Genomic DNA, 27919 nt, shown 5'->3' with positions numbered 1-27919 from the left:
TCGTAACTTTGTCTGTCTGTGCGTTTGTGCGTTTGTGCGTGTGTGTGTGCGTGTGTGTGTGTGTTTGTGCGTGTGTATGTCTGTGGTAGAAACTTTAACATTTCCGAGTCTATGTGTGAGTGGTTATCCAAGACTATGGATAAAGCTCGCATAAGATTACGTCACGGTCAAAAGTGTTTGACGTCAATTAATGCATCATGACGGCATGCCTCCCTGTAGTCTTTCTCTCTCGCGTGGTGTGTGTGGTCTCGGTCATTGTTATTTTGAGCGGGCCGAGACTATTTGGCAGTCGTGTCCCTGTAAGTAGGCTACATGCAGACAGACAGATCTAGATCTAGTGTCTCTCTTTCTTGCACAGTGTCACCTAAGCTTACTGTGTGTGTGGGTGTGTATGTGTGACGGAGTGATTGAGTTTGTGTTACTGTTTGTTTATTTCTTACGTGAGCCTTGAAGGCTTCGCCTCTTGTTTTTATTTAGTGAAAGGTTGTCTATTATATATATTTCTTTATCTTGATCTTATTTAATCGTATCTCATTGACCTCAACGGTACATGTGTGTCGCTTTTTTGTATTATAATTTTTTTAACTTTATTATTGATCTGTTTGTGTCTGCGATATCGTGGCTGGAAAACGTCCTTGGCTTGTAGATATTTGATTGATAATATAAACCAATGAAGGTAGTATATGACCCCATCCTTTTTGAGTGCGATAAAAGTAAATACAAAACAAAATTGTCCTTTCAAACTTCCGCTGTTGCAGGCGAGTTGAAACAGACTAGAGTCACACATAATGATGTTTTTACATGCCGCCTTTGTATATAATATGATATATCCCTCTCAGTCTGTCTCCCTCTCTGTGCGTGCGTGCGTGTGTGTGTGTGGGTGAGTGTGTGTGTGGGTGTGTGAGTAATAAAGATCAAGTTTTCGTTCGTTCTTTCTCTCTTTATTTGGTGTTTAACGTCGTTTTCAACCATTCAAGGTTATATCGCGACGGAGGGAAGGGGGGAGATGGGATAGAGCCACTTGTCAATTGTTTCTTGTTCACAAAAGCACTAATCAAAAATTTGCTCCAGGGGCTTGCAACGTAGTACAATATATTCTTTCTTTTTTTGGTGTTTAACGTCGTTTTCAACCACGAAGGTTATATCGCGACGGGGAAAGGGGGGAGATGGGATAGAGCCACTTGTCAATTGTTTCTTGTTCACAAAAGCACTAATCAAAAATTTGCTCCAGGGGCTTGCAACGTAGTACAATGTATTACCTTACTGGGAGAATGCAAGTTTCCAGTACAAAGGACTTAACATTTCTTACATACTGCTTGACTAAAATCTTTACAAAAATTGACTATATTCTATACAAGAAACACTTAACAAGGGTAAAAAGAGAAACAGAATCCGTTAGTCGCCTCTTACGACATGCTGGGGAGCATCGGGTAAATTCTTCCCCCTAACCCGCGGGGGGCAGTACAATATATTACCTTACTGGGAGAATGCAAGTTTCCAGTACAAAGGACTTAACATTTCTTACATACTGCTTGACTAAAATCTTTACAAACACTATATTCTATACAAGAAACACTTAACAAGGGTAAAAAGGAGAAACAGAATCCGTTAGTCGCATCTTACGACATGCTGGGGAACATCGGGTAAATTCTTTCTCATCCCAACCAAAATGGGACTCCCCCTTACCCGCGGGGGGCGTTCTTTCTCTCTGTCTGTCTCCCTCTTACACACAAACGCAAACACACACACTACACACATACACTGGCCATTTATTGGAATCAACACACTTGTCCTGAAGCCAACATGGGAATGCAAAAGAGACAGATATCAAACATAACAATACACAGCTGTACTGCAAACTCTGCAACTGATAAGCTCAACTACAATTAATACTGAACACTTTTCTTTCGTAGCAAATTTAATGATGTTAACCAGCGTCAGCAGCGACAAGAAAAAGAAGGCTTACGCGGACCCATTTCTTATGGCTGGGGATACTTTGAACAAAACTCTATTCAATTTAGCATCCTGACATATATACAGTATCCAACATATATACAGCAACATATATTCCGTTGACCACGCGTGTGTTATTGCCTTTATTTTAGCACTTTCTTTCTTTCTTTATTTGGTGTTTTACATCGTTTTCAACCACGAAGGTTATATCGCGACGGGGAAAGGGGGGAGATGGGATAGAGCCACTTGTCAATTTCTTTCTTGTTTCTTGTTCACAAAAGCACTAATCAAAAATTTGCTCCAGGGGCTTGCAACGTAGTACAATATATTACCTTACTGGGAGAATGCAAGTTTCCAGTACAAAGGACTTAACATTTCTTACATACTGCTTGACTAAAATCTTTACAAAAATTGACTATATTCTATACAAGAAACACTTAACAAGGGTAAAAGGAGAAACAGAATCCGTTAGTCGCCTCTTACGACATGCTGGGGAGCATCGGGTAAATTCTTCCCCCTAACCCGCGAGGGGATATTTTAGCACTAAAAAAAAACCTACTCTCAGGTAAAAGTGCACAAAATAGTTTGACATTTCAATGGAAACCTAATTGAATGATTATATCATTTTGCCAATCTACATTTTTCACACTCATGTTCACTAATGCACATGAATACAGGCATACATAGACAACTTTAGCTCATCCCTTTTTTCAACACATGCTATGGTCAAACGCTGTGATGCAATTATACAATCTGGTTGTTCATACAAGGTGCCAGCCCGTTTTCTTACTTTCCTATTGTAGGCAGTACTCGGGCACAAGGCTGCGATTCTATCTCGCCAGCATAAAACGAGTGCATGATGTAAAGCTGAGCCGCGCAGTGATAACTTGATAACTTTATTATCCCATCGCTGGGAATCCGGGTCGCCAATCCTCCCAAGTGGAAAGCTAGTAGCAACAGAGTCACTACCCAGGTGTGCGAGAGTTTAGGTGTAATCATGCAGCCACCTGCACTTAGGCCTAAAAAAAAAATAGGTGTGGTTACGGTAACCCGACCTACCCTATTTTTAGGGGCCGATCCTATAACTTTTTATTACATTTGTCAAAAAAAACAAAAAAAACAAAAACGAGTGCAAAAAACGCAATGAAAGCGAAAGCGCCCGAGTCGCACACTTATTTCCCTGTCAAGTAGGTTTAATTTGTACACATTAGAAAAAAAAGTTAAAAAAAAGAAAAGTGATTGCCTACCTACCTACCCTATTTTTTTTGGCTATGTTACCGTAACCACACCTATTTTTTTTTTTTGCCTTATGGCAGAATGACCGAGGTCTTTTAGGTGCCACAGTGGTGACACGAGAATGGAACATGGATATCGCCTCTCAGTCTGCACATAATGTTGACCCATGTCCCGTATTCGAACATGTGACCATAGGATCACAAGTCCAGTGCTCTACCAACTGACCTACCGAGCCACGTAGTGATGGGCCAAGACGCTGCGTTAGTATCACAGCATTTACAACAACAAAAATACAAAATTACAACAATGTCAAAGATTTCATAATAGCTTTAGGACAGAATCCCAGCCAGAGGGCTGTGACCAAGCATTACACAATTGCCAACCCTATTAGGCTAAAGTCTAAAACAAGAAGAGCAAACGCTCGATCGAGTCACTTTCGCAGTTCTGAATATTATATGAGGCATCAGATGGACAGGAAGAAATTGCTATTCACAACACAATACAGATGTAAATAATTTGATGTAAAGAATAATCCTATAAAGTTTGAATCAAATCCGATGAATAGTTTCAGAGATATGATATTTCAATTTTTTTCCTTCAAGACATACCTGTGACCTTGAAAAAGGTCAAAGGTCACCAAAGCAGACGTCAAAGTGTAGAGGTCACTGGGAGTCACGTTCACATAAAATTTGAGCCCGGTCACTTTTATAGTTTCCGAGAAAAGCCCAACGTTAAGTTGTGTGTTGCCGAACAGAAAAGGCTAGTTATCTCCCTTGTTTTTCTGATAACGTTCGTAAAAGGCTACAGATGTAAATACTTTGATGTAAAGAATAATCCTACAAAGTTTCAATCACATCCGATGAACTTTGTCAAAGATATAAAATGTCTAATTTTTCCTTTGACGCTGACCTGTGACCTTGAAAAAGGTCAAAGGTCAACGAAACCATCGTTAAAGTGTAGAGGTCATTGGAGGTCACGACTAAACAAAATATGAGCCGGATCGCTTTGATAGTTTCCGAGAAAAGTCCAACGTTAAGGTGGTGTCTACGGACGGCCGGCCGGCCGGACGGCCGGCCGGACAGACTAACACTGACCGATTACATAGAGTCACTTTTTCTCAAGTGACTCAATGATGTAACAGGCACTGCTAACAAAGAAAACAACTCGGCAAGGGCGGATCTGGGGGGGGGGGTTACACGGGTTACGTAACCCTCCCCCACCCCCCCAAAAAAGAGGTAATTTATTGGCTCAGGATGCACCAGATAGCTCTATTTTGCTTCTTTGGATAAAAAAAATTTCCGGACCCCCCTAGAGGCTTAGGCGCCTTCGGCGCCGTCAACTTGTATCTTCGCAGTCATTTTGTAACCCCCCCCCCCCCCCCCCCCTCCAAAGTGAATTGATCCGCCCTTGCTCGGTACTCAATTCAAGCTTTTATCTATATATATATATCTACAGATTCATCTACAAACTAGCTGTTTTGATCAATCAGACATACTGCAAAGCTTAATTGATTCAGTCGAACCCTTTCCTGTTTCTGAATTCGTAAGTGTGTTTGTGTGTGTGTGCAAATGTGTGTTGAAAGCTGTATGAGATTACTTAAAACTTAATACTATTAGAATGTTTGACCATATGTAAATGACACACCTCAGAATCAGAAACGCATATGACTATACATATATTCACCCAAAACACTCGCTCTAAATCTAATTGGCGATCCCATCTGTTGTATAGAAGAACATGACCCAAGTCAATGGAATTCTGTTATACTTATAGTTAAAGCTGTGGTCTATTTATGACTTTCCGGGGCTACGAGGTTGAAAAATGGGGATACAATCATGTACAGAATTCTGTACAGCAAACGCTACCCGAAAACCCACCTATACGGCGTGGATGACCTTGAGAGCTTCAGTCAACGCTTGAATTTTGCAGGGATAACATCCGGTTTGCTCTCTCAAGACTGATCATATTTTATCTTCAAGAGAGATCAAGGGGAAAAAATAAACGCCCCGGCGAAGATTCGAACTCTCGACCTCGAGACTTCGTGTCGCATGTCCTAACCACTAGGCTACTGCGCCAATCGAGAAAAAGAAGGAAAAACATTGATAATTCATGTTATGTTATTCTTGAAGCAGCATGATTTATATCTCTATCCGCCCATTGTTCAGAAGTGAATACATGTATAACTATTACTTAGATGTCTGTTTTCAACTGCACAGAGCTTTGGAGAGATTTTATTACTGTACATGTAATTTTTCTTGCATGTTGTAAATAGAGATATCGCAGCTATTAAACATGTACTGCGATTCCGTGAAACATGTTTGCAAATAAAAAAACGCTCGCGCTGGACCCGGGTACTCTTCAGACTGTCTCGCTCCCCCAGTATGAAAGTTTTTGTCTTGTGCACGTGGATTTAAAAAAAAAATAAATAAATAAATAAAAAATTATTTATTTTACACAATTAAAAAAATTATTAGAGTAAAATAAAACATTAAAACGTTCATAATAAACAATAGTAAACAAGAATTTAATAATAAAAAATTTTTTTTACAAAAATAGATCGCCCATGCCGGGAATCGAACCCAGATCACTTTGGCCATAGGCGGACGTTTCTTTGTTTGTTTGTTTGTTTGCTTAACGCCCAGCCGACCACAAAGGGCCATATCAGGGCGGTGCTGCTTTGACATTTAACGTGTGCCACACACAAGACAGAAGTCGCAGCACAGGCTTCATGTCTCACCCAGTCACATTATTCTGACACCGGACCAACCAGTCCTAGCACTAACCCCATAATGCCAGACGCCAGGCGGAGCAGCCACTAGATTGCCAATTTTAAAGTCTTAGGTATGACCCGGCCGGGGTTCGAACCCACGACCTCCCGCTCACTGGGCGGAAGCCTTACCACTAGGCCACCGTGTTGCGGTCATAGGCGGACGTGCTTTCCACCAAGCCACCAACTCTGACAATGTTGCCAGTGTACTCAAATGCCTAGGGTGCTAACTTTGCTCGTTCAGGTCGCGCAAGCACGCGAAGTGGCACACGCACACAAAGCCTGGTGTCGCTGGCTGTTCTATTAGCCGAACAGCAGTTCTATCCCACCGCGAATTGCGCCCACCGCCAAGAGTCGTTTTTGTGGATTATTTTGCATTTAGGTCCCAGGTAACATTATGAAGTTTTAATACGATCAATCGGACCTATTATCAAGTTAGTGTATCAACTTTTGAACGAACTGCGCCCAGTAGCTTCCCAGCAATAAGCTGTTAAGTGGAGAAAGACACACACACACACACAGACTCACACACAGACAGACACACGATTAAAGTCTGCTGAGCCCAAGTACTAGCGTACTCGGGGATAAAAGCAAATTTTAATGGCAATGTTTACGTTTTTGCAACGCATGAATGGTAATTCAAGCGTAGAAAGATATAAAATTATCAATTTTTTTATCTTTGACAACACTGGTGAAGTGGCCTAGCAGTTAAGACATCGGCCCCGACATTTCGAGGCCCCGAGGCCTTGAGTTCGAATCCCTGCCAAGTCGTTTATTTTTTCTGCTCGATCCTTCTCGACAAATATGCTCAGCTCTGAGAGAGCAAACCGGATGTTACCACTGCAAAATTCAAGCGTTGACTGAAGCTCTCAAGGTCATACACGCCGTATAGGTGGGGTTTCGGGTAGCGTTTGCTGTACAGAATTCTGTACATGATTTTATCCCAATTTTTCAACCTCGTAGCCCCGGAAAGTCATAAATAGACCACAGCTTTAATACTGAATACATGACTGTACCATCTGTCGCAACAATGAATTTGCATCCGACACTGTATGGATATATATCTTCTGGTGAATCTTTCGCACATACAAAGATCTATCAGTCATCAACTCAGTGGCTTCTTCACACTGGGGATGTGAATGGAAATAACGTCTTTGGTCCGAAGCATGGCATTGGGCAAGACGCCCATGGGCGTGTTGAGGTTGGACACCTGAAGATGCTGAAAGTCGACATCAGATGCTCCCAGCAGACACCTCACTGTGGTTTTGTCGTACATTTTGACAGAGGCCTCCACCCCCGAGAGACTGGCCAACATGCGCAGATAGCGCTCCCTAAGGAAGGTTCTCTGCTGCTGCTTCTGCTCTTCACTATCCCCACTCTGTACAGAAAGAAAAAAAAATTGGGTTTAGTGATACATGTACATATGTAATAAAATATAAAACTTCAAATTGAATGCTGGAACATAACGACCTCCCAGTCCCAACCAAAAGTGGTCCCTATAGACTGGCACATGCATGCATGGTCACTATGGAAACGGGAGTAATGTAGAAAAAAACTTTTCAGGTGTTCGTATTAATTGTAATGGGCAGGTGGTCATTATCGATAGCATTGTTGGTCGGCAGGGAAGGTGTGACTGTAGTAGTAGAACTGCACCACATATCTTTTCACAGTGTTTACACACACACAATGACAATGCACACAGACCTTTTATCATACTGAACTTAAACAAACAAAATCATCACAAATTCATTAATTTAGGCTTGTAATAACCAATTAAGCCATTTAAGGCATACCACACTGAACTGTATGTGCACTTAAACATTTCCTAATGCTAACTAGTGGTTGACATTCTTTGGTTAGAGATGTTTTGAGATGACCACTGTAAACCTCAGATCCATGCACACTTCAACACATTAATTTTTTCAAGTTGTTGTGGGGCATATTATGAGACAGGTAATTTTGAACTTTAGGGTGTTAAATTCATAGCTCAGAATCCAGTGCACTTTTTTTTTACTTACTTTGATACAAGTCCCAAGACAAAGAACATTTGTCGTGAAATTAATTGACGGATTGTGCTTCAAACTTAAAGCATAATTAATTCATTTGGTCGTTTGATCGACGAAAATGACGAGAAAAGACATACGTAGGGCAACCAAGGGACATCACTTACACGATAGAGTTGCTTCCCCTCCCCACAAATCGAGGGTTTTCGTTCTACAAGTACAACGCATGTAAACGAAATGCTTACAGTTACAGAGTAGTCTAGTTAACACGCTTAAAGTTCAACGCAATCCATGTGCAGGGCAACTATCCTCAATGAATGTCTGTAAATACCGTGTGACGCAAACTACGGACTACAGTAGGGCTACGCTGATTAGGAATACACACCATGACGTTAACACTCATTTTGAGGACTGCGCGCACCACAAAAGCTTGCCCTCACGCACCCACGTTCTCCGACGTTGTTTGGAATTACCGCCCTTTGGGAGAAGTCTTCCTTCCCGGAAACGAACCAATCACATGCTGTTTGCCGGAGATACAAGATGGCGACTTGCTAGGTTTATTTCTTGTCGTCTGTCACGCCTCCAAATCATTCTCGATATTCAAGATAGTTTATTGTCTCGGATAGAGTAACATCAGAAAAATGGCGGAGGGTACAGAAACTGGGGCCACTCTTAACACAGTGGATGGGGATGATGCTGCCTTCGATGATGTGGAAACAGCTATGACCGGAATCAACATGCTCTTGAATAATGGCTTTGACGAAGCGTTCGTACTCTTCGATAAATACAAGTAAGAAAATCATATTAGTTCTGTTGAAAAAATGCTGAAAATGCGTTTATTTTGTTGAAGGTTTGATTTAGGCGGCTTGTCACGTTTAACTGATTTGTCATTTTGGGGAAGCATTCCGTTGCGAATGACTCAATGAGATCACACCGATGTCAACACAAATCACTTATCAGCTGTTGTGACCTTTCAGTCGATATATGTTTTACGTCATAGGGTCACGCCCTTAGTGAACGTGCAGAGTGTGACTGTGAGTCTAAGTGTCAATAGTATGTGTATGCACTCACACTTCTGTCATGACTGTAGACTAGCTAATAGATTATCAGAACTAACTGGCAGAGTATTGCATTTCACTGGTCTATGCATGCCTGTGCTGATATTGCAAATGAGTCAAAACAATTATCCACTGCAGTTGTAGTGAAGTCAGAAGTAGTTGAAGCAGCAATATGACATAATACCAAACTAAATGTTTTGCAATGAATTATGAAATTTATGAACAAATAGTTAAAGCAGCAATATGACATAATAGCAAACTAAATGTTTTACAATGCATAATGAAATCTATGAACAATTAAATGTCATGTATGCATGGGGGACAAGGCGCGCTTTTGATTGTAATTTAATTGTATGATAAAATCGAATAAAAAGCAGGGATGTCGTTAGGCATCGGACATAGACCGATTTAGAGGCTCAAATGTCCGATTCACATTGTCACATGGCGGTCAGATGTCCTATCATTTTGAACTGAGCGCTGGCATTGTCCGATAAGAACTCAATTCCTTCGGACAGCGCGATATTCGTTAATGTTCCCTTCAAGATACACCTTTTCAAACAGCGACCTAGCACTCTCGCATACAGGTGCACTGAAGTTGTGTAATGCGGATCTTGCGTTTGGGTGACACCCGTCTGCAGCACATTAAAGTTAGAAGTATGGGAGACAACTCCAACTGACTTTTTTCTTTCAGTTCGAGACATTTTGACGAAGCACACTGAGTTATACCACCGAAAAAGAAAAATAAAGCCTGCCAAAGTTCAACAAAAGCTGAACACGTTTAGCTATTCAACGGCATCCTGTGCTACATCAGGGTCAAAAACAGCGTCATTCTTGAAAATGAAACAATTCTGACGTCCTATCGACATTTCTGAAAGCGGTCAAATGTCCAATTGATGCTGAAGTGCTAGGACATTTGTTCTATAGGTATGAATATATATATATATGTAGCAACATCCCTGAAAAAGACATGAAGTTTTAAACATGTGTAGAAGAAGGGGTTCGGTAAACTATATCTTTCTTGATGATGTGTTACGGACTCTCTCTGGACTTTCACTCATGTACTCAACAGATGACATACATGACAACAGCAGGATACTGGCATGGCAAACTTTATTCCTGTGTCTATCTTCCCTCTTCCTCTCCGCCTACCGACCGAAGCCGGTGGCTACAAGCCACAATACAAAGTTGACTACATCTCCTGAAGGAAGGGAGATAAACGCGCAAAACACTGGAGAAGATAAGGAAGAGTAATACCCGGCTTCGCCGGGACAGTGACCTTCTAAAAATAGTATAACGGGAATATGGATTGAGCGTTGTCGACAGTGACCTTCTAAAAATATAAACGGGAATATGGATTGACGCCACACGAAGAAAGGGAGATAAACGCTGAAAACACTGGAGAAGATAAGGAAGAGTTACTGGGCATGGATCCAGAGAAAAACCAAAATCGGTTCAGCGCTGCGCGCTGAGAGCACGTGTTGAAATATCTCATCGAGCAGGTTGTGTCCGGGGTGTACCTGAATATGGCCACCAAATTTGAAAGAGATCCATCGAGAACTTTGGCCATGCATCGTGGACACACATACACACACACACAGACACACACACACACACACACACACACACACACACACACACACACACACACACACACACACACACACACACACACACACACACACACACACACACACACACACACACACACACAAGTCGTATATATATATAGATACAGCTGCTTCTGTTTCATTGTTTAAGTTACTTCCTGATTTTGATGTACAGTGGCTGATAATGTGTGATTTTGTGTGTGTGTGTTTCCATTCTTATTTCTTTATCACAGGAAATGATTAGTGTAGCATGAACTTGACATTCAATTGACAATGTTTTCTTACATCTTGTTTCCTTATTTTCAGAGACGAGAGTCCTCTGATGCATGCTGGCTACAGTTTTGTTTTCTTCATGGTAATTTTCAGTTTTGAGTTAACTATATATTTTTTTTAAATATTATGGACATGCATGCATGGGTCTAATAAGAGAACAAATTAAATAAAACAACAAAAGCATGAATGTTTCGGATTGCCTGGATTGTTTAAGATTTTGCAACTGCATGTTCATTTGAATTAGTAGCTATAAAAGGACATGCAGAATTTAAATTATAATGCTAGAATTATGAACACGAATGATTACAATTTACATGCACTTCCACCACCACAACCACCAACAGCATGATTCTGCATGCACCATGCATACAGGGTTATTCAGCCATGAAGTCACTTAAAAAAGTTGCCAGTTGTGTGATGTCATTGACTGATTGAGTCTTACATGTATCAGACCTGGGAACCCATACGATTTCGCCATACATGTATTTTGTATGCTTGGTTGTCTAGAATACAATCATGCAGTACGGTCAGTGGAAAAAAAATTTGACAAGAAAATTCCTATTTTGATTCCTATTGGTTTTGATTCCATTACTGAAGAAGGAGTTTTTACTCCGAAATATTTATTTCATTTTGGTGTTTGGGTGTTATTTTTTATTCTTATACAAGAAAATTCCTAGACTACTTTTCTTCACAAGTGCATCCCGAAGCCGATCCAGTATTTTGACACATGGTTAAATTTTTTGTCAGTAAATATTGAAAAAAAAGAAGGTTTTAAATGTATTGGTAAACTTAATTAACGGTGTGACACTGAAAGACACGTGTGAATCATGGTTGAATCATGGATTGTTCAAATACTGTGTGGAGTACACTCATTTTTCTGAAAATAAATGTACACCAAGTTTGTTTGAGAATCCTCCAAGTGAAAAACAGGGGTTCCCAGGTCTGATGTATGCATGCATGAATCTGTGTGCGTGTGTCTGTCAATCTGTCTAGATTACCTGCTGCTATGAGTGTCTGTACGTTAATGAACTTCACCGTTATCTGTTCAGGTCTAAGAAACAAAAAGATGTGAGCGATTTAATATAGACGAGTCATGACTGTGCTACAATGTTGTTGTTTTTTATTATCTGTTTAATCAAATATTTGATAATGTATGCTTTTGCATGTTTCTGCTTTCAGCAAGCCCTCATGTCATTTGAAGAAGAGAAGCTTGGGGAAGCTCTCAAAGTTCTACAGGAGACGGAGAAGCGTTGTGAGCTTGGCGATGGTTTTGTCAAGTCTTTCAAACGCAAGTTCAGCAAGAAGAAGAAACCTGTAAGTATTTCTTGCTTGTCTCTCTTTTTATCCTCTTTGCTTCTCTGATGTTTGTATAAAAGTTAGCGATTATGTTAACATTACATTGCTAGTAGGGGTGCCAACCAAACACATGTTCCTATCACTGCAGGCCAGTGAATATTACAACATTGAATAGTGATATCGGATGCGAATACTTTTTTTTTTTTTTTAAGAAAACTGCATCAAATTAAGGGCACACTACTCAAAATGCATATTTAATATATATATATCAAAGCTCATTTTTCGCTGTGATCGTACTATTCCCCAGCTACTTGTTCATTTCTTGTTCACTGAAAAATTGCACAAAGCGATGTGGGGGAAAAATGAAGACCCCTCCCCATTCAAGACCCTCCTGTCTCAGACGTTCTGTTTACAGCCTCTGTAAATTTACTTCGATTATAAGACTACTAACCTTCTTTTTTAATTCTCAGGATTAATTCAGACTTTAAAAAAAAAGGGAGGGGGGGATCTCCTTTAATTTACAGTCCTATTCTGTTAAAAAAACAAGTAATTGTGTATTGTTGGGCTTGTTATTTGTGCAGGCGAATGTTATCAGCACAGAGGACAGAATCCAGCGGCAGGTGATCGTGGCGGACAGTTTGCTGTACCAGGCGATCCTCGTCTTCACAAACCAAGACATGTCCAGCTACATAAAGGGAGGCTGGCACTTGCGACGCGCTTGGAAAATCTACGACAAAATACACACGGAAATCACGGCACTGAAAGAAAAGATGTCCGCGCACAAAATCCAGGAGCTGGCTGCAAGCTTACCTGAGCACGGCAACTGTGTGGATGGAAATCATGGCTTTCAGGACGCTGTTGTGTCTTCTACAGAAACTGTGGGTGCTACTCCTGTCCCTGCTGCATCTACCAACTCCTCTTCCAAGTCACAACCATCGGCTCCAAAATCAGGGGAGGTCAACGGTAGCATAGCCCCTGTCTCCGATCTGTCTGAAGAGACACTGGCGCGGTTACTAGGAGCTGTGAAATTTGGCTACGGAACATTCCAGTTGTGTATGTCGATGGTGCCACCGAAAATCCTGAAGCTGATCGAGTTTCTGGGCTTTGAGGGGGAGAGGGAGGTGGGGTTGGCGTGTCTAGACTACACCAGTCGCTCGCAAGACATGAAGGCTCCGCTGGCAACGCTGGCCCTGCTGTGGTACCACACCGTCCTGAGGCCGTTCTTTGCTCTGGATGGGGCGAACAACTACGGCGGAGGTGAAATTTCGTTGTTGTTTTTTTGTGCATGTTTGGTGCATCATTTCAGTCATGAGAATGTGTAATCTTCACACAAATGTAATATTTTATAATTGCAGCATTTGTGGAATTAGTAGTTACAAGTGATTTAACCCCTACTCCTTTCCCTACCTCCATGCAGAAATAACAGTTCAAGTTAGAATTATTGAAAAGGGAAGGACGTAATTTCACTGAGGACAAGTTTGTGTGGTCCCAAAAAAGTTAAGTACATGTCAATTTTTATCTAATTGATTATGCGCTGAATGTGTATTATTATTCAGGTCAAAGACAAGGTCAGAGCAATTTCTCCTTAGGCCAAAAAAAAAAAATAGTCTGTTTACGGTAACCCGACCGACCCTATTTTTTTCACGTGACCCTAGACTTTTTTTTGGCATTTGGGGGGGGAAAAAACCCCGCAAAATAACGTAAAAATATGGTTTTTTGGAAATAAAAAAAATAAAACAATCCCGACCTACCGACCCTATTTTTTTGGCCTATGTTACCGTAAACAGACCTTTTTTGTTTTGCCTTATAAGTAATATTAAATCCATGTCTTTGCCCACCATTTTCTCTCTCACTCACGGTCTGTTCTTCCTTTCTCAGTTTCTGTCATCATTGCATTTCATTCTTTTAATCTTCCTGATTATTTTTAACCTGATACATTTTGTGCACATTTCTGTATCTTTATTGATACACAAAGTCTCCCTCTGCCATTTTGAGACTTTCTTCATTTGTTCTTCCCACTCTATCCTGTTTGTCAAAGTCATATGTTGTCCGAAGGTTTGTTTGAGTCTGCGTTCTGATCTATGAATGCAGGGGTCAAATCACACAACAAAGGTAATCTCAGTGGGACTTTATTCCGGAATTAAGCCCTCAAGTTTATGCATGGTTTCCCTTGGCACCTATTTTTGCTTTCTTAATGCTTCTTTATTACAGGCAGTACTGGTTTATGGTTTTTGTTTTGTTTTTTCATTTAGTATTTTTTTGACAGATGTGTATTCTGCTACATACACTCTCCGCACACTACAGAGAAAACTGTTCACATTTAATCCTGTGCACATGCAGATTAGATTTCCAAAGTTGCTTACGAATCACAAAGCTTATTCAGAATTACAAAATGTATTTCACCCTCCCTCCTCCCTTATTCAGATTTTACTTTTTAGATGGGCACTGATGCACTTGACATTTATTCGGTGGTGGTGTATTTTTTCAAAATAATCAGAGATACTACATTTGGTGGGGAATCTAATAGCTTCACGGTAAAGTTTGCATACATTCTATCCTATGGCTTCTGAGAAAGAAATCATGATTATCTCAACCCCTGAAAAGTATGTTTACCTGACTCCATTTGTGTGTGTGTCACATGTGTGTGTGCGTGCGTGCATATGAGTGTGTGCAGTGCATGTGCCAGATATTGTAATTCCTTTAACTGCTTCCATTGCTTTGACTTACTGACAACAGCTGATATCATATGAAACTACTAAAGAGAACCTCTGTGTAGGAAAATTGAAAAACATGTACTACTGCATTCATTCTTTTTGTTTTATTTTGTCTTGCAGAAAGAGTTGATGAGGGTATTTTCACTTAATACTAATAGTATCCTGATTTACAGCAATATGTGTTTGCTGACAGACATATCCCTCACTTTTTTGTTTGTTTGTTTTTGTGGGGAAAAAAAGGCCGGGTTGGTTTGAGGTGCAGCATTTGTAAATTATTGTCCTGTTGCAGAAGTTTCTCATTGTATTTCTTTCATTGTTGATCTTGTTGTGATTATTTTCTGAAGTGATGGTTGTGTGTTTATTAGTAGAAAGAAAGATAAGAGGAAAGAATTAGTATTATAAATGACACATATATATAAAGGATCCTCAAACCGCTAAATGAGTCTTGTCTTCTAAGAAACAAGATAAGAACACATGGACAGGAATGATTAACATGCAGCTTTGTTTATTTTAGAAAATCTGTGGTTAAGAGTGGAGGCTGTGAGCATATTAAACTGAGAATCCCTCATGTTGCTCTATATATGAGCACACAAAAAGGCAGACAGCATAAAACATGACTGTTGCCTGGAAAAAAGACCACTAGTAAGTTAAATGGTGATCCTACTCTGTCAAAAGCACATCGACGTCATCATGGAATTTTTGCGTGACTCGTTTCAGACAGCTTTTCAGGAGAAGGCCAAAACTGATTATTTTCATTATGCAATAACGTTTATATATATTTGTACCTGGCTTTGAAAGAAAGATAAAAGAATGTCAAAGCAAGAATTGTCCTTCGTATTTCAGAGAATATTTCTCATGAAGAATAATGTACTGCAGCACGAAAACATCAAAATCGCCAAGAATCGAGTTATGCCAAATTTCAGGGGCTCCTACTAGTACTACTCCCTTCCGCTCGTAAATCCTGACAGAGTTATTTTTCACACAAAATGTATTCATGTTACAGGAACACATGAGGCAGAGGCAATCATCCGTGAAAAGCAAGCCGCTTTTCCGAACTCTTCCCTATTCCTGTTCTTCCAGGGCCGTATACATCGCTTGAGGGTATGTTTCATTTTGCCTCGCTTGAGGGTATGTTTCATTTTGCCTCGCTTGAGGGTATGTTTCATTTTGCCTCGCTTGAGGGTATGTTTCATTTTGCCTCGCTTTGTATTTTGAAGCAGATAGAAATGAGGATTATTATCCAGCACGGACAGTACAGTGGAACCCCCCTTTTAAGACCGACAAAAATCTGAGAAAATCAGGCCTTAAAAAGGGGGAGTCTTAAAATGGGGGTACATTTCAAGATTATGAACAAACAAACTGAGAAAACTAGGTCTTAAAAGGGAGGGTCAGTCTTAAAAGGGGGGTTCCACTGTATACAAATAAAACATTTGGCAGCTTAATTATATTCTGACAAGCGGTTTGTTTATAAATCAATTACTTGATTAATCAATTGATTTGCTAGTTAATTGTGAATTTTGGGTATATGAAATTGATTTACTTTGTATTACTTATGAGCAGACTGCGTGAACAGGTTTGCTATTTTGTTCACACATAAACCGCCACAAGAAATATAAACATGTATATATATATATATTTTTATTTTTAAAAAATATATATATTCCTGATTTCTTTGATCATCAGGGTTTTGACTGTTCAGTAATTGATTGCTCATGTTTTATTTTTTATTTTTGTGTGTGTTCTTTTGCTGTTGTATATTTATGCTTTTTTATCATAGGAATTGCAAAACAAATAACTCACAGTCAGTGAATGTTCGGTTTTGCCAATGTTGAAACTTTCCAGCAACCATGTTCTTGTTTTTTATTTATTTTGTATTTAATTTTTATTTACAGAGGGAGTCAGACAAGTCTTACGAATTGTACATGAAGGCGTACGAGGAAGCCAAAGGGCAGCGGGAAATTGAGCTCATGTGTCTGTACGAAATCAGTAAGTTCTCTTTGTGTTTAACATTATGCTTCTTTATAAATAACTTTTACGCTGTGCTGTGAACTTCTGCAGTGTTTCCCTTTTTTTACCATTGAGTCCATTTTGACTTAAAGTTTTAACATAGATCGGGAATCGATGCGAGGTGATGGTGTATGCATGTCTGTGTGTATGTGGAGAGCAAATCAAGGAAAACTACCGGACAGTCATCATCTTAATGAAACTTTGTGTGGAAGTTCTTCCAAATAATACCCTGACTCGTGGTTGTTTTTTTTCAATATATGTCTTTGATGACGTCATATCCGACTTTTTTGGTAAAAAACTGAGGCTGCACTGGGCTGACCTCATTTTTAAGCAAATTGAATGAAACTTTTGCCAAACATTCTTTGAATCAATGCGGACTATGGGGTTGCAGTTTGGAAGCTTAAAAATTAATGAATAAGTTTGTTCATTAAAGTGGTTATTCAAATCAAATTTTCGCTAACACATTAAAAAATAATTGAATTGTATTTCATTGTATTCTTATTGTTTGTTTATATTTCCAAAAATGTATATACATATAATATGTCATGTGTTCCATTTGTTTTTATCAGGTTGGTTCAACCTGATCAAACTGAACTGGCCCACAGCGATGGAGGGCTTTCAGCGGTGAGTACTTCAAAGGTTTGAAACAGGAAGGAAAAGTTTGACACTGGGACCCCCTTTTTAAAAAGCAATAACCTGTTTGAACTTTTTCAGTCCCGCAAACCGCTTGACATTACTTTCCCTTGTTCTTTAGTAGTGAATATACCATTCATTCCTGGGTTTTGGAAGAAATTAATGTGAGAAACGATGAAAGTGCTGAGCCAAAGTATGTGTGACAAAGTTATATATCTTTAGAAAGAGGGTGACACGCAGGTGCAACTAATGTGTCAATGACTTTTTGGGGTGACAAACAAACACATCTGGTGTATTGCACACAGACAGCATGCAAAAGTAAGTAAACTATGCCTGTGTACTAACAGCGTGATGCCCACAGAACTCTTGACTGCCAGAAAACTCATCACCCTTTCCCATGTTTTCAATGACACAATACGTCACCACCAATGGCCTGGCCTACACTTTCAATTTCAATGTTCTAACCCCAATTCTACAAGAAGATGTCAATAACGAAGTGCCAGACACCTTCCCACAACCAGCCAAATACGGATTATACCGGGCGATGCTTATCAGTACCCTTAGCAGAGAGAGAAGTCATTGAGGGCATGTGACAGTACCCTTAGCAGAGAGGGAAGTCATTCAGGCATGTGACAGTACCCTCAGCAGAGAGGGAAGTCATTCAGGCATGTGACAGTACCCTTAGCAGAGAGGGAAGTCATTGAGGCATGTGACAGTACCCTTAGCAGAGAGGGAAGTCATTCAGGCATGTGACAGTACCCTTAGCAGAGAGGGAAGTCATTGAGGCATGTGACAGTACCCTTAGCAGAGAGGGAAGTCATTCAGGCATGTGACAGTACCCTTAGCAGAGAGGGAAGTCATTCAGGCATGTGACAGTACCCTCAGCAGAGAGGGAAGTCATTCAGGCATGTGACAGTACCCTCAGCAGAGAGGGAAGTCATTGAGGCATGTGACAGTACCCTTAGCAGAGAGGGAAGTCATTGAGGCATGTGACAGTACCCTTAGCAGAGAGGGAAGTCATTCAGGCATGTGACAGTACCCTTAGCAGAGAGGGAAGTCATTGAGGCATGTGACAGTACCCTTAGCAGAGAGGGAAGTCATTGAGGCATGTGACAGTACCCTTAGCAGAGAGGGAAGTCATTGAGGCATGTGACAGTACCCTTAGCAGAGAGGGAAGTCATTGAGGCATGTGACAGTACCCTTAGCAGAGAGGGAAGTCATTGAGGCATGTGACAGTACCCTCAGCAGAGAGGGAAGTCATTGAGGCATGTGACAGTACCCTTAGCAGAGAGGGAAGTCATTTAGGTATGTGACAGAGATACAGTGGAACCCCGCGTTTAACATTAAGGGAGGCCGGTTGTATACATGCGCTGTAATTAATTGATATGATTTCATTCAGGACTGAATTACAGCTATTTGATTGATTTGTTACGTGGCCATATTTCACTGATTTGTGAGCACACAAACACAGATTCACACAAAACTGATTTGCTCCTGATTAGAGAACTGTTTGTGATAGCTCGTTTGACTACTACTGTCTCTTGCAAACTTTTCCTTTCATATGGCAGATTTTTATATGGCTATTAGTTTTTCCCAACTCTGGCCTGTTTGACTGGATTTGCCTCCAAAGATAGTTTGAATGTTTAGTGCATTTATCCTTTTTTTTGATAATGATGAATTGTGGGTGATGACTGTTTTCTTTGTGTTCAGACTGCGGAAGGAGTCAAAATGGTCCAAGTGCTACTACAGCTATTTGATTGCAGGTTTGTGAATGTGTATGATTATGTACACTTGAATGGTTACCCTCAGAATGTTAACACATAATTTGTCAGAGGCAGTTCTTTTTACTGTCTTGATTTGAAAATATTATTCTTTAAGGTGCAAAGAGTCACTAAGTAAGTGTCAATGTAGTGGAGTCAAGTGAAGAAATGCATTTACTTTATGTCTAATTTAAATGGTTAAGAGCCATTTTGTGTCCAAATGTTTCATGTCAAAATCACTTGAAATGATCGACGCCTGCATGCAACATGCTTTCTGTCCAATTTAATTAAACAACAAAACTGTACACATTTTTTGGCTTATTTCATGAATAGATGCATCCCGAAAATAACTATGTCAGGATTTTCAAGGGGCGTGGCAGAGTAAGCGCTCAGACATAGGGTGAATGAAGCTTTTCAAAGCGAGGTAAAGTAAAAGCATGTTGCTGAATGGTTTAACCTGCCATCGGGACAAACAACTCACTCTTACGTGTATGTTATGTGCTGTGAGCTTAATATGATAGCCTTTTCTTTTGAAAATATACTCATCAGAGTTCACGATTCGTTGCGGCATTAATGATTGCTGGCCCGAAGTGATCGCTGTCAGCGTGTTTTGACCGAGTTCTTGAGGGTTTAGGTTTAGGGCACGTGAGTTTAGGAAAACCGGTTATCAACAGCAATCGCCGGGAAATTGTGGCTCCTATTTGCATATTTTTGGAAGAAAGGGTATCATATGGAGCGCACACTGCATATTGTTCACATCAGAGTTAGTTGTTAATCACCATGGCAGGTAAAAGCCTGAGTCAGCGCACACTGCATATTGTTGACATCAGAGTTAGTTGTTAATCACCATGGCAGGTAAAAGCCTGAGTCAGCAGCATGCTGTTGCTTTGTCTCACTTCCAAAAGCTTACCCCCAATTCTGGGCCACCTACTCTGCAACGCTTGAAAATCCTGACAAAGTTACTTCCCAACATCATCTATTTATATTGTCTGAAGTCGCTCCCAATTGTACTTTCAAAAATGATCAAGTTTCTGTTGATAATCGCACCTGATAAATTGTTAAGTTTGTAAGACTAAAGTTTAAATGTACTTTGTGTTTGTCTCTAGTGTGTTACGGGTCACAAGGGATGATAAAAGATTCCCACGTCATGTTCCAAGAGGTGCCTGGATTGCTGAAAAGAAAGAACAACCAGATTGAAGCTTTTGCGGCCAGAAGAGTGAGTCTTGCTGTTCCTTTCCCTGCTTTTGTTACACACTTATAACCTCTGCACTCCACTTTCTGATCATGCAGCTTGTTGAGGATACTTTCCCTGCTTTTGTTACACACTTATAACCACTGCACTTCACTTTCTGATCATGCAGCTTGTTGAGGATACTTTCCCTGCTTTTGTTACACACTTATAACCACTGCACTTCACTTTCTGATCATGCAGCTCTGTTGAGGATACTTTCCCTGCTTTTGTTACACACTTATAACCACTGCACTCCACTTTCTGATCATGCAGCTTGTTGAGGATACTTTCCCTGCTTTTGTTACCTACTTATAACCACTGCACTCCACTTTCTGATCATGCAGCTCTGTTGAGGATACTTTCCCTGCTTTTGTTACACACTTATAACCACTGCACTTCACTTTCTGATCATGCAGCTCTGTTGAGGATACTTTCCTGTGTAAATGATTCTGTAAAAGATTGTGTGATCTGTCCAGGCATTTACATGACGTAAAATCATCTTTCCACTTGAACGCATATCTATATTATGACCATGACGCATTTGCAGTACATTTACACTGGCTGAAGTTGTTAATGTATGTGTCAAGAACAAATGTAAGCTCAAATAGGCTTGGATGGTTAAGTCTCATTTGTCTTATCATTGCTGATGTTGAATGTAGTGATGCTTTTTCTTTTCCTGTCAGATATGACCAGCTAAATGTTTTCTTTGAAACCTGTTCACGAGAACGGCAGTTTTGCTTTCGTAACCGTACCAATGGTTTCCGATGGTCTGAGAGTTTGTGATTCTCTAACACACCCTCCCAGTTGCTTCCCCTGTGGTCTCACTGTAGAAATACCTAACACTGAGTTTGGTAATGATCTTATGAGCGTGACATTATCTTTCTCTGCTTGTGTGTTTGAAGGCGGAGAAGTTCAAGAAGGAAGAGCCGACACAGGAACACTGTCGCCTGCTGGCCCTGGAGCTGATCTTCTTGTGGCACGCCTTGCCCATGTGTAACGCTGATGACCTCAAGCCTTTTCTCAATGGTGCGTACACCATAGTCAGGGTTCAAGATTTTATTTATGATGCAGTCGAACCTGTCTATAACGTCGCCACCCAAAGGGCAAACCAAATGGGGTAGTTAGACAGCTGGGTTGAGGTGCACAAATTGAAAGTGGGTGCTACCCAAATGGGGTCTGATTCTTTAAAACACAACAAATCTCAATTTCAACCAATCCACCACCGCGGCTGGCTCCCAACCAGTTGGTAACTTTCTCGCGCACCTCAACCCTAGTCGCTATGGAAAGACAACTGATGAAGGAGAAAGACTTGTGTGGGATCCTTTGGAGTGCATGGTCATTGTGGGCAGGTGGTTGCTTTCAAGAGCAGCAAGGGCAGGTTGACTGTATCTCGTATCATTTCATTACACTTTATCATCCCATTGCTAGCAAATTGGGGTTGCTTCCTCTTAGTGGAAAGCTAGCAGCAGCAAGAGTCATGGTGCCCATGCAGCTGTGTGCATGTTTAGATGTAATCAGCCACTTAGACTTCTGGCACAATGACTGAGGTGTTTTATGTGAAGATCACAAGTCCAGTGCTCTACCAACTGAGCTACCCGGCCCCATAGGTTTAGAAAACAGCTAGCGGAATGACTGAGGTCTTTATGTGAAGATCACAAGTCCAGTGCTCTACCAACTCAGCTACCCGGCCCCATAGGTTTAGAAAACAGCTAGCGGAATGACTGAGGTCTTTATGTGAAGATCACAAGTCCAGTGCTCTACCAACTCAGCTACCCGGCCCCATAGGTTTAGAAAACAGCTAGCGGAATGACTGAGGTCTTTATGTGAAGATCACATTGTCAAGTCCAGTGCTCTACCAACTCAGCTACCCGGCCCCATAGGTTCAGAAAACAGCTAGCGGAATGACTGAGGTCTTTATGTGAAGATCACAAGTCCAGTGCTCTACCAACTGAGCTACCCGGCCCCATAGGTTCAGAAAACAGCTAGCGGAATGACTGAGGTCTTTATGTGAAGATCACAAGTCCAGTGCTCTACCAACTCAGCTACCCGGCCCCATAGGTTCAGAAAACAGCTAGCGGAATGACTGAGGTCTTTATGTGAAGATCACAAGTCCAGTGCTCTACCAACTCAGCTACCCGGCCCCATAGGTTCAGAAAACAGCTAGCGGAATGACTGAGGTCTTTATGTGAAGATCACAAGTCCAGTGCTCTACCAACTCAGCTACCCGGCCCCATAGGTTTACAAAATAGCTAGCGGAATGACTGCGTAACTGCAAGTGTTAGTGTTGATGTATGTGTGTTAAAGTGTGTGTGTTGATGTGTGTGCGTGTGTTGATGTGTTTGTGTTTGTGTTGATGTATGTGTGTTAAAGTGTGTGTGTTTATGTGTGTCTGTGTTGATGTGCCTGTGTTGATGTGTGTGTGTGTTGATGTGTCTGTGTTGATGTGTGTGTGTTGGTTGATGTGTGAGTGGTGATGTGTGTGTGTGTTGATGTGTCTGTGTTGATGTGTGTGTGTTGATGTGCCTGTGTTGATGTGTGTGTTGATGTGTGTGTGTTGATGTGCCTGTGTTGATGTGTGTGTGTTGATGTGCCTGTGTTGATGTGTGTGTGTTGATGTGTGTGTTGATGTGTGTGTCTTGATGTGTGTGTGTGTTGATGTGTGTTTGTTGGTGTGTCTGTGTTGATGTGTGTGTTGATGTGTGTGTTGATGTGTGTTTGTTGATGTGTGTGTGTTGATGTGGGTCTTGATGTGTGTGTTGATGTGTGTGTGTGTTAATGTGTGTATGTTGATGTGTGTGTGTGTTGATGTGTGTGTGTTAATGTGTGTGTGTTGATGTGTGTGTTAATGTGTGTGTGTGTGTTGATGTGTGTGTTGATGTGTGTTTGTTGGTGTGTGTGTGTTGATGTGTGTGTGTTAATGTGTGTGTGTTGATGTGTGTGTTGATGTGTGTGTGTGTGTTGATGTGTGTGTGTGTGTTGATGTGTGTGTGTTGATATGTATGTGTTGATGTGTGTGTGTGTGTGTGTGCAGTGTGCGAGATGCAGACGGACCACAAGCAGCTGCACCTGAAGTGTCTGCTGGAGGGCGCTGTCTACAAAGAGCTGGGGGAGGAAGACATGGCTGTACAGGTCAGTTGATCAAATGGAGAGGAGGGAGGAGGGGATGTAACCCTGAGCCCCCTTCCATGTCTCACAAAAATGGTAAAAAATGAAGAAGAAAAATAAATTAAGAATTAACAACAACAAAAACTTCAAAAATGCTTTAAGTGGTCGGTTCATACCTCTTTCTTTTAAACACCTTTTTGTTCACATGATAATCAAAAACAGAGTGCACTTGAACCACCCCCTCCCCCCGCCCTTTTCACTAGGACCCCCTTGTGTGTGTGTGAGTGTTAGAATGTGTATGTGTTTGTGTGGAATAGGAAGTAAAAGTGGCAAACATTATTCTTACAAAATTTAATAAGTTTGTAAATGTTGTATAACATATTTGTTATGTAAAGCAATGTTTGCTTGCTGATTTTTTGTTATGAAAATTGTGAAAATAAATGTTTTTTTGTTTTGACTATTGTTTTCCTCAAAGCCTGAAAAGGGGTTGCAGGGTTAAAGTTGAAAGTTGTGTGTGTGCACAGTGTCTGAAGGAAGCAATTGCAAGACACCAGGGCAGAAAGGATGACAATCACGTTGCTGCCTTCACTCTCTTTGAGCTGGCTTCCATCTACATGAAATCACCACAGGTAAGAACACAATATATTCCACACTGGCAGACAGGCAGGCATGTGCAGGCGAAGAAAGAGAGAAAGACAGACAATGAGAGAGAGAGAGAGACAGAGAGGGAGAGACAATGAGAGAGAGAGACACAGAGAGGGAGAGACAATGAGAGAGAGAGACACAGAGAGGGAGAGACAATGAGAGAGAGAGACAGAGAGGGAGAGACAATGAGAGAGAGAGACACAGAGAGGGAGAGACAATGAGAGAGAGAGACAGAGAGGGAGAGACAATGAGAGAGAGAGACACAGAGAGGGAGAGACAATGAGAGAGAGAGAGAGAGACACAGAGAGGGAGAGAGAGAGACACAGAGAGAGAGAGACAATGAGAGAGAGAGACACACACAGAGAGGGAGAGACAATGAGAGAGAGACACAGAGAGGGAGAGACAATGAGAGAGAGAGAGACACAGAGAGGGAGAGAGAGACACAGAGAGGAAGAGACACAGAGAGACACAGAGAGGGAGAGAGAGACAAGATAAGACAAGACAAGACAAATTCTTTGCTAACGAGGGTAATCGTATAAAAAAAAAAGAAAAAAAAAGAGGGTAATGGTATAAGCAAACAGGTGCTTTTTTACATACAGCCCTTGCACATGAGAGGGACTAATCTAATGATAATTCATTTTTATAAATGTTAGACAGAGAGAGAGAAATCAAATCAAATTTTAGTTTACAGGGGTTGTGGCATAAGCATTACAAACTGTCTCCTTATTTCTGTGTACAATGTTAACAATATTTCAGCTAATTCATAGGTTTTACACCTTGTTTGGTTATAACATTATTTATAATACTTTCTGTTAAAAAATAACTTTTAAAAAAGCAGTGGAAAAGAAAACACACACAAAAAAACGTAAAAAAACACAAATTATCTCCCTTTCACCCCCCTTTGATAAAACAAATCGCGTGACAAACTTATAAATAGCACGACTGAACTGGGCATCCATTTTTTGAGTCACTTGAGAAAAAGTGACTCTATGTAATCGGTCAGTGTTAGTCTGTCCGGCCGGCCGTCCGGCCGGCCGGCCGGCCGTCCGTAGACACCACCTTAACGTTGGACTTTTCTCGGAAACTATCAAAGCGATCGGGCTCATATTTTGTTTAGTCGTGACCTCCAATGACCTCTACACTTTAACGATGGTTTCGTTGACCTTTGACCTTTTTCAAGGTCACAGGTCAGCGTCAAAGGAAAAATTAGACATTTTATATCTTTGACAAAGTTCATCGGATGTGATTGAAACTTTGTAGGATTATTCTTTACATCAAAGTATTTACATCTGTAGCCTTTTACGAACGTTATCAGAAAAACAAGGGAGATAACTAGCCTTTTCTGTTCGGCAACACACAACTTAACGTTGGGCTTTTCTCGGAAACTATAAAAGTGACCGGGCTCAAATTTTATCTGAACGTGACTCATTGTGTTGTGAATAGCAATTTCTTCCTGTCCATCTGATGCCTCATATAATATTCAGAACTGCGAAAGTGACTCGATCGAGCGTTTGCTCCTCTTGTTAATTAGTACACAAAATTTGGTGGTGATTGGACTTAATTCAAGCTTGCTAGACAGATTTCTTTACAGTTACTGTTTTTTGGAAGTTTACTGGTGGCAAGCTTGGGCAGGCAAGACGTTAACGCCGTGGCAATGCTAGTCACAATAGTGTTAAGGCTACGCATTTTCTTACGCACAGACACACAATGGGACGCACAGACACACAATGATAAAATTGAAAAATTAAAAATTAAAAAGTTAAAAAGTTTACCAACAAAAGGAGGTCAGAAAACTTTAGCACGTGATGATAAAGATGATGATGATGATGATGAAGATGAGGCATGAAGAGCATACATATGTGGTTATTCATAAAATAAAATGCATACTATGCAAGTAATTATAAGTACAAGCTGGTAGCAATCGAACATGTAGCAATAGTACAACAAAAATATGTTTAGAATATACAATGCACAGCATATCTTTGGCGTAATACTAAGTGTGGTAAATCAAAACACGTTAAACTACTCAGACATTAAGTGTTTTTGGACACATTTTTTAAAACATTTTAATGACTTTAAGTGCTTAAAGGATGATGGAAGTGAATTCCAAACTGATGTACCCGAAAAAGCAAGACTGGTCTTATAAAGGTCAACTCGTGGAGAGAGAGAGAGAGGGAGCGCGTGAGCAAGAGACAGGAGTGAGAGAGGAGAAAGAAAGACGGACAGACAGATCGTTAAAGACAGAGATGGGACTGGACTGTCAGGCAGACAGGTATAGACTGACATTGAAGTTGATAGGCACTGCACTGACAGACAGGTTTACACACAAACATTCCAACAGGCGGACAGTCATTGGACGGACGAACAGAGTGACTGACAGGCCAGACTGATTCTAGCTAGCATTCAGTCTGTCTGGAGTGAAGCCAGTTGCAATAAACTGTCATGAAGCCAGATGTCTCGGTGCTATTCACAACTTGCAGGACCCCATGACCCAGCATAATTAACAGACTGATGATCAGCACACAGAACTCCTGTACACCAGCCACTCACTTTGCGAAAGTAAATCCTCAGTGAAATGTCCTCGCATAAAATTCTCACATGCTAAACCACGTGGGAAACATGTTTCCCCCTTTCCGATTATTCTTCCTGCGGAGACACCGACAGATTCCCAATCACTTTCAGCTTGGGAATAAACGAAAAGCGATTACGTCCCTTTGTCTAAAAAGAAACATGACGTAATGATACATTTGACACAACTGTGACAACACTTTCCTTAATTCTTGTCTAAAAGAACCGGAAGTTTGAATTCCCCCAACAAATGGGAAAGCTGTGACTAATAAGGACGGCCACACCGTGCTAAGTCCTAAACCCTACTACAAGTCGTGAATAGGGAGAAGATGAAGTGTATAACTGGGTAAATTTCTTTTGCAGACCAAGCAGCTGGCCAAGGAGCATCTACAGCAGATAAAGGTTGGTCTTTACCCCATACAGTGGAACCCCCTTATAAGACCTCCCAAAATTTGACAAAATCAGGAAAAAAGGAAAGAGTCTTAAAATGGAGGTATATTAACAGACGTTATAAACAGAAAATCTGAAAATTTTTGGTTTGTTTGCTTAACGCCCAGCCGACCACAAAGGGCCATATCAGGGCGGTGCTGCTTTGACATATAACGTGCGCCACACACAAGACAGAAGTCGCAGCACAGGCTTCATGTCTCACCCAGTCACATTATTCTGACACCGGACCAACCAGTCCTAGCACTAACCCCATAATGTCAGACGCCAGGCGGAGCAGCCACTAGATTGCCAATTTTAAAGTCTTAGGTTTGACCCGGCCGGGGTTTGAACCCACGACCTCCCGATCACGGGGCGGACGCCTTACCACTAGGCCAACCATGCCGGTAATCTGAAAGTGGCGCATGTTACCTATTAATGCTGTGTGAGATGGAATTTTTTACACAATATATCACGCATTCACATCGGCCAGTAGATCGACTGCCTTTAGGCGCTGCATCCACCTTTCACGGCCTATTATTCCAGGTCACACGGGTATTTTGGTGGACATTTTTATCTAAGCCCATTGCAGAAACTCAAGTTAACAACAGCATTTCTACTCGGCGCGCGCGGTATG

The 27919-nt window shown here is 41.0% G+C and overlaps 2 protein-coding genes and 1 long non-coding RNA gene across 4 annotated transcripts in view; 1 reads left to right on the top strand and 2 right to left on the bottom strand.

Annotated features, from left to right (window-relative positions):
* Window positions 1-1090: 1090 nt before the first annotated feature.
* On the bottom strand, window positions 1091-4566 carry LOC138979810 (uncharacterized). The gene is made up of 2 exons (XR_011460139.1): window positions 3260-4566; window positions 1091-2965 (listed from the first exon to the last, which is right to left on the bottom strand). It is a non-coding gene; the product is annotated as an uncharacterized lncRNA (long non-coding RNA).
* Window positions 4567-6508: 1942 nt separating this feature from the next.
* Window positions 6509-8432, bottom strand: LOC138979808 (gem-associated protein 7-like). Its single transcript, XM_070352550.1, has 2 exons — window positions 8345-8432; window positions 6509-7334 (listed from the first exon to the last, which is right to left on the bottom strand). The coding sequence occupies exons 1-2, from the start codon at window positions 8360-8362 to the stop codon at window positions 7062-7064; spliced, it is 291 nt and encodes a 96-aa protein (XP_070208651.1). The 5' UTR covers window positions 8363-8432; the 3' UTR covers window positions 6509-7061.
* Window positions 8433-8469: 37 nt separating this feature from the next.
* The window catches only part of LOC138979807 (tetratricopeptide repeat protein 39C-like), a 29248-nt gene continuing 9798 nt past the window's right edge, over window positions 8470-27919 (top strand). The window contains exons 1-14 of one of the 2 annotated variants that reach the window (XM_070352548.1): window positions 8470-8749; window positions 10931-10979; window positions 12077-12211; window positions 12775-13450; window positions 14285-14305; window positions 15911-16008; window positions 16800-16893; window positions 17484-17538; window positions 19258-19310; window positions 20414-20523; window positions 21441-21564; window positions 23570-23667; window positions 24168-24272; window positions 27220-27258. In XM_070352548.1, the coding sequence (XP_070208649.1) occupies window positions 8601-8749; window positions 10931-10979; window positions 12077-12211; window positions 12775-13450; window positions 14285-14305; window positions 15911-16008; window positions 16800-16893; window positions 17484-17538; window positions 19258-19310; window positions 20414-20523; window positions 21441-21564; window positions 23570-23667; window positions 24168-24272; window positions 27220-27258 (1806 nt within the window). In that variant the 5' untranslated portion in view covers window positions 8470-8600. The remainder of the gene's footprint in view (window positions 8750-10930; window positions 10980-12076; window positions 12212-12774; window positions 13451-14284; window positions 14306-15910; window positions 16009-16799; window positions 16894-17483; window positions 17539-19257; window positions 19311-20413; window positions 20524-21440; window positions 21565-23569; window positions 23668-24167; window positions 24273-27219; window positions 27259-27919) is intronic. The other variant, XM_070352549.1, reaches the window with a different exon arrangement.

This window comes from Littorina saxatilis, linkage group LG11, assembly GCF_037325665.1.
Source record: "Littorina saxatilis isolate snail1 linkage group LG11, US_GU_Lsax_2.0, whole genome shotgun sequence".
NCBI lineage: Eukaryota > Metazoa > Mollusca > Gastropoda > Littorinimorpha > Littorinidae > Littorina > Littorina saxatilis.
This window is presented reverse-complemented; position numbering and strand designations above follow the sequence as displayed.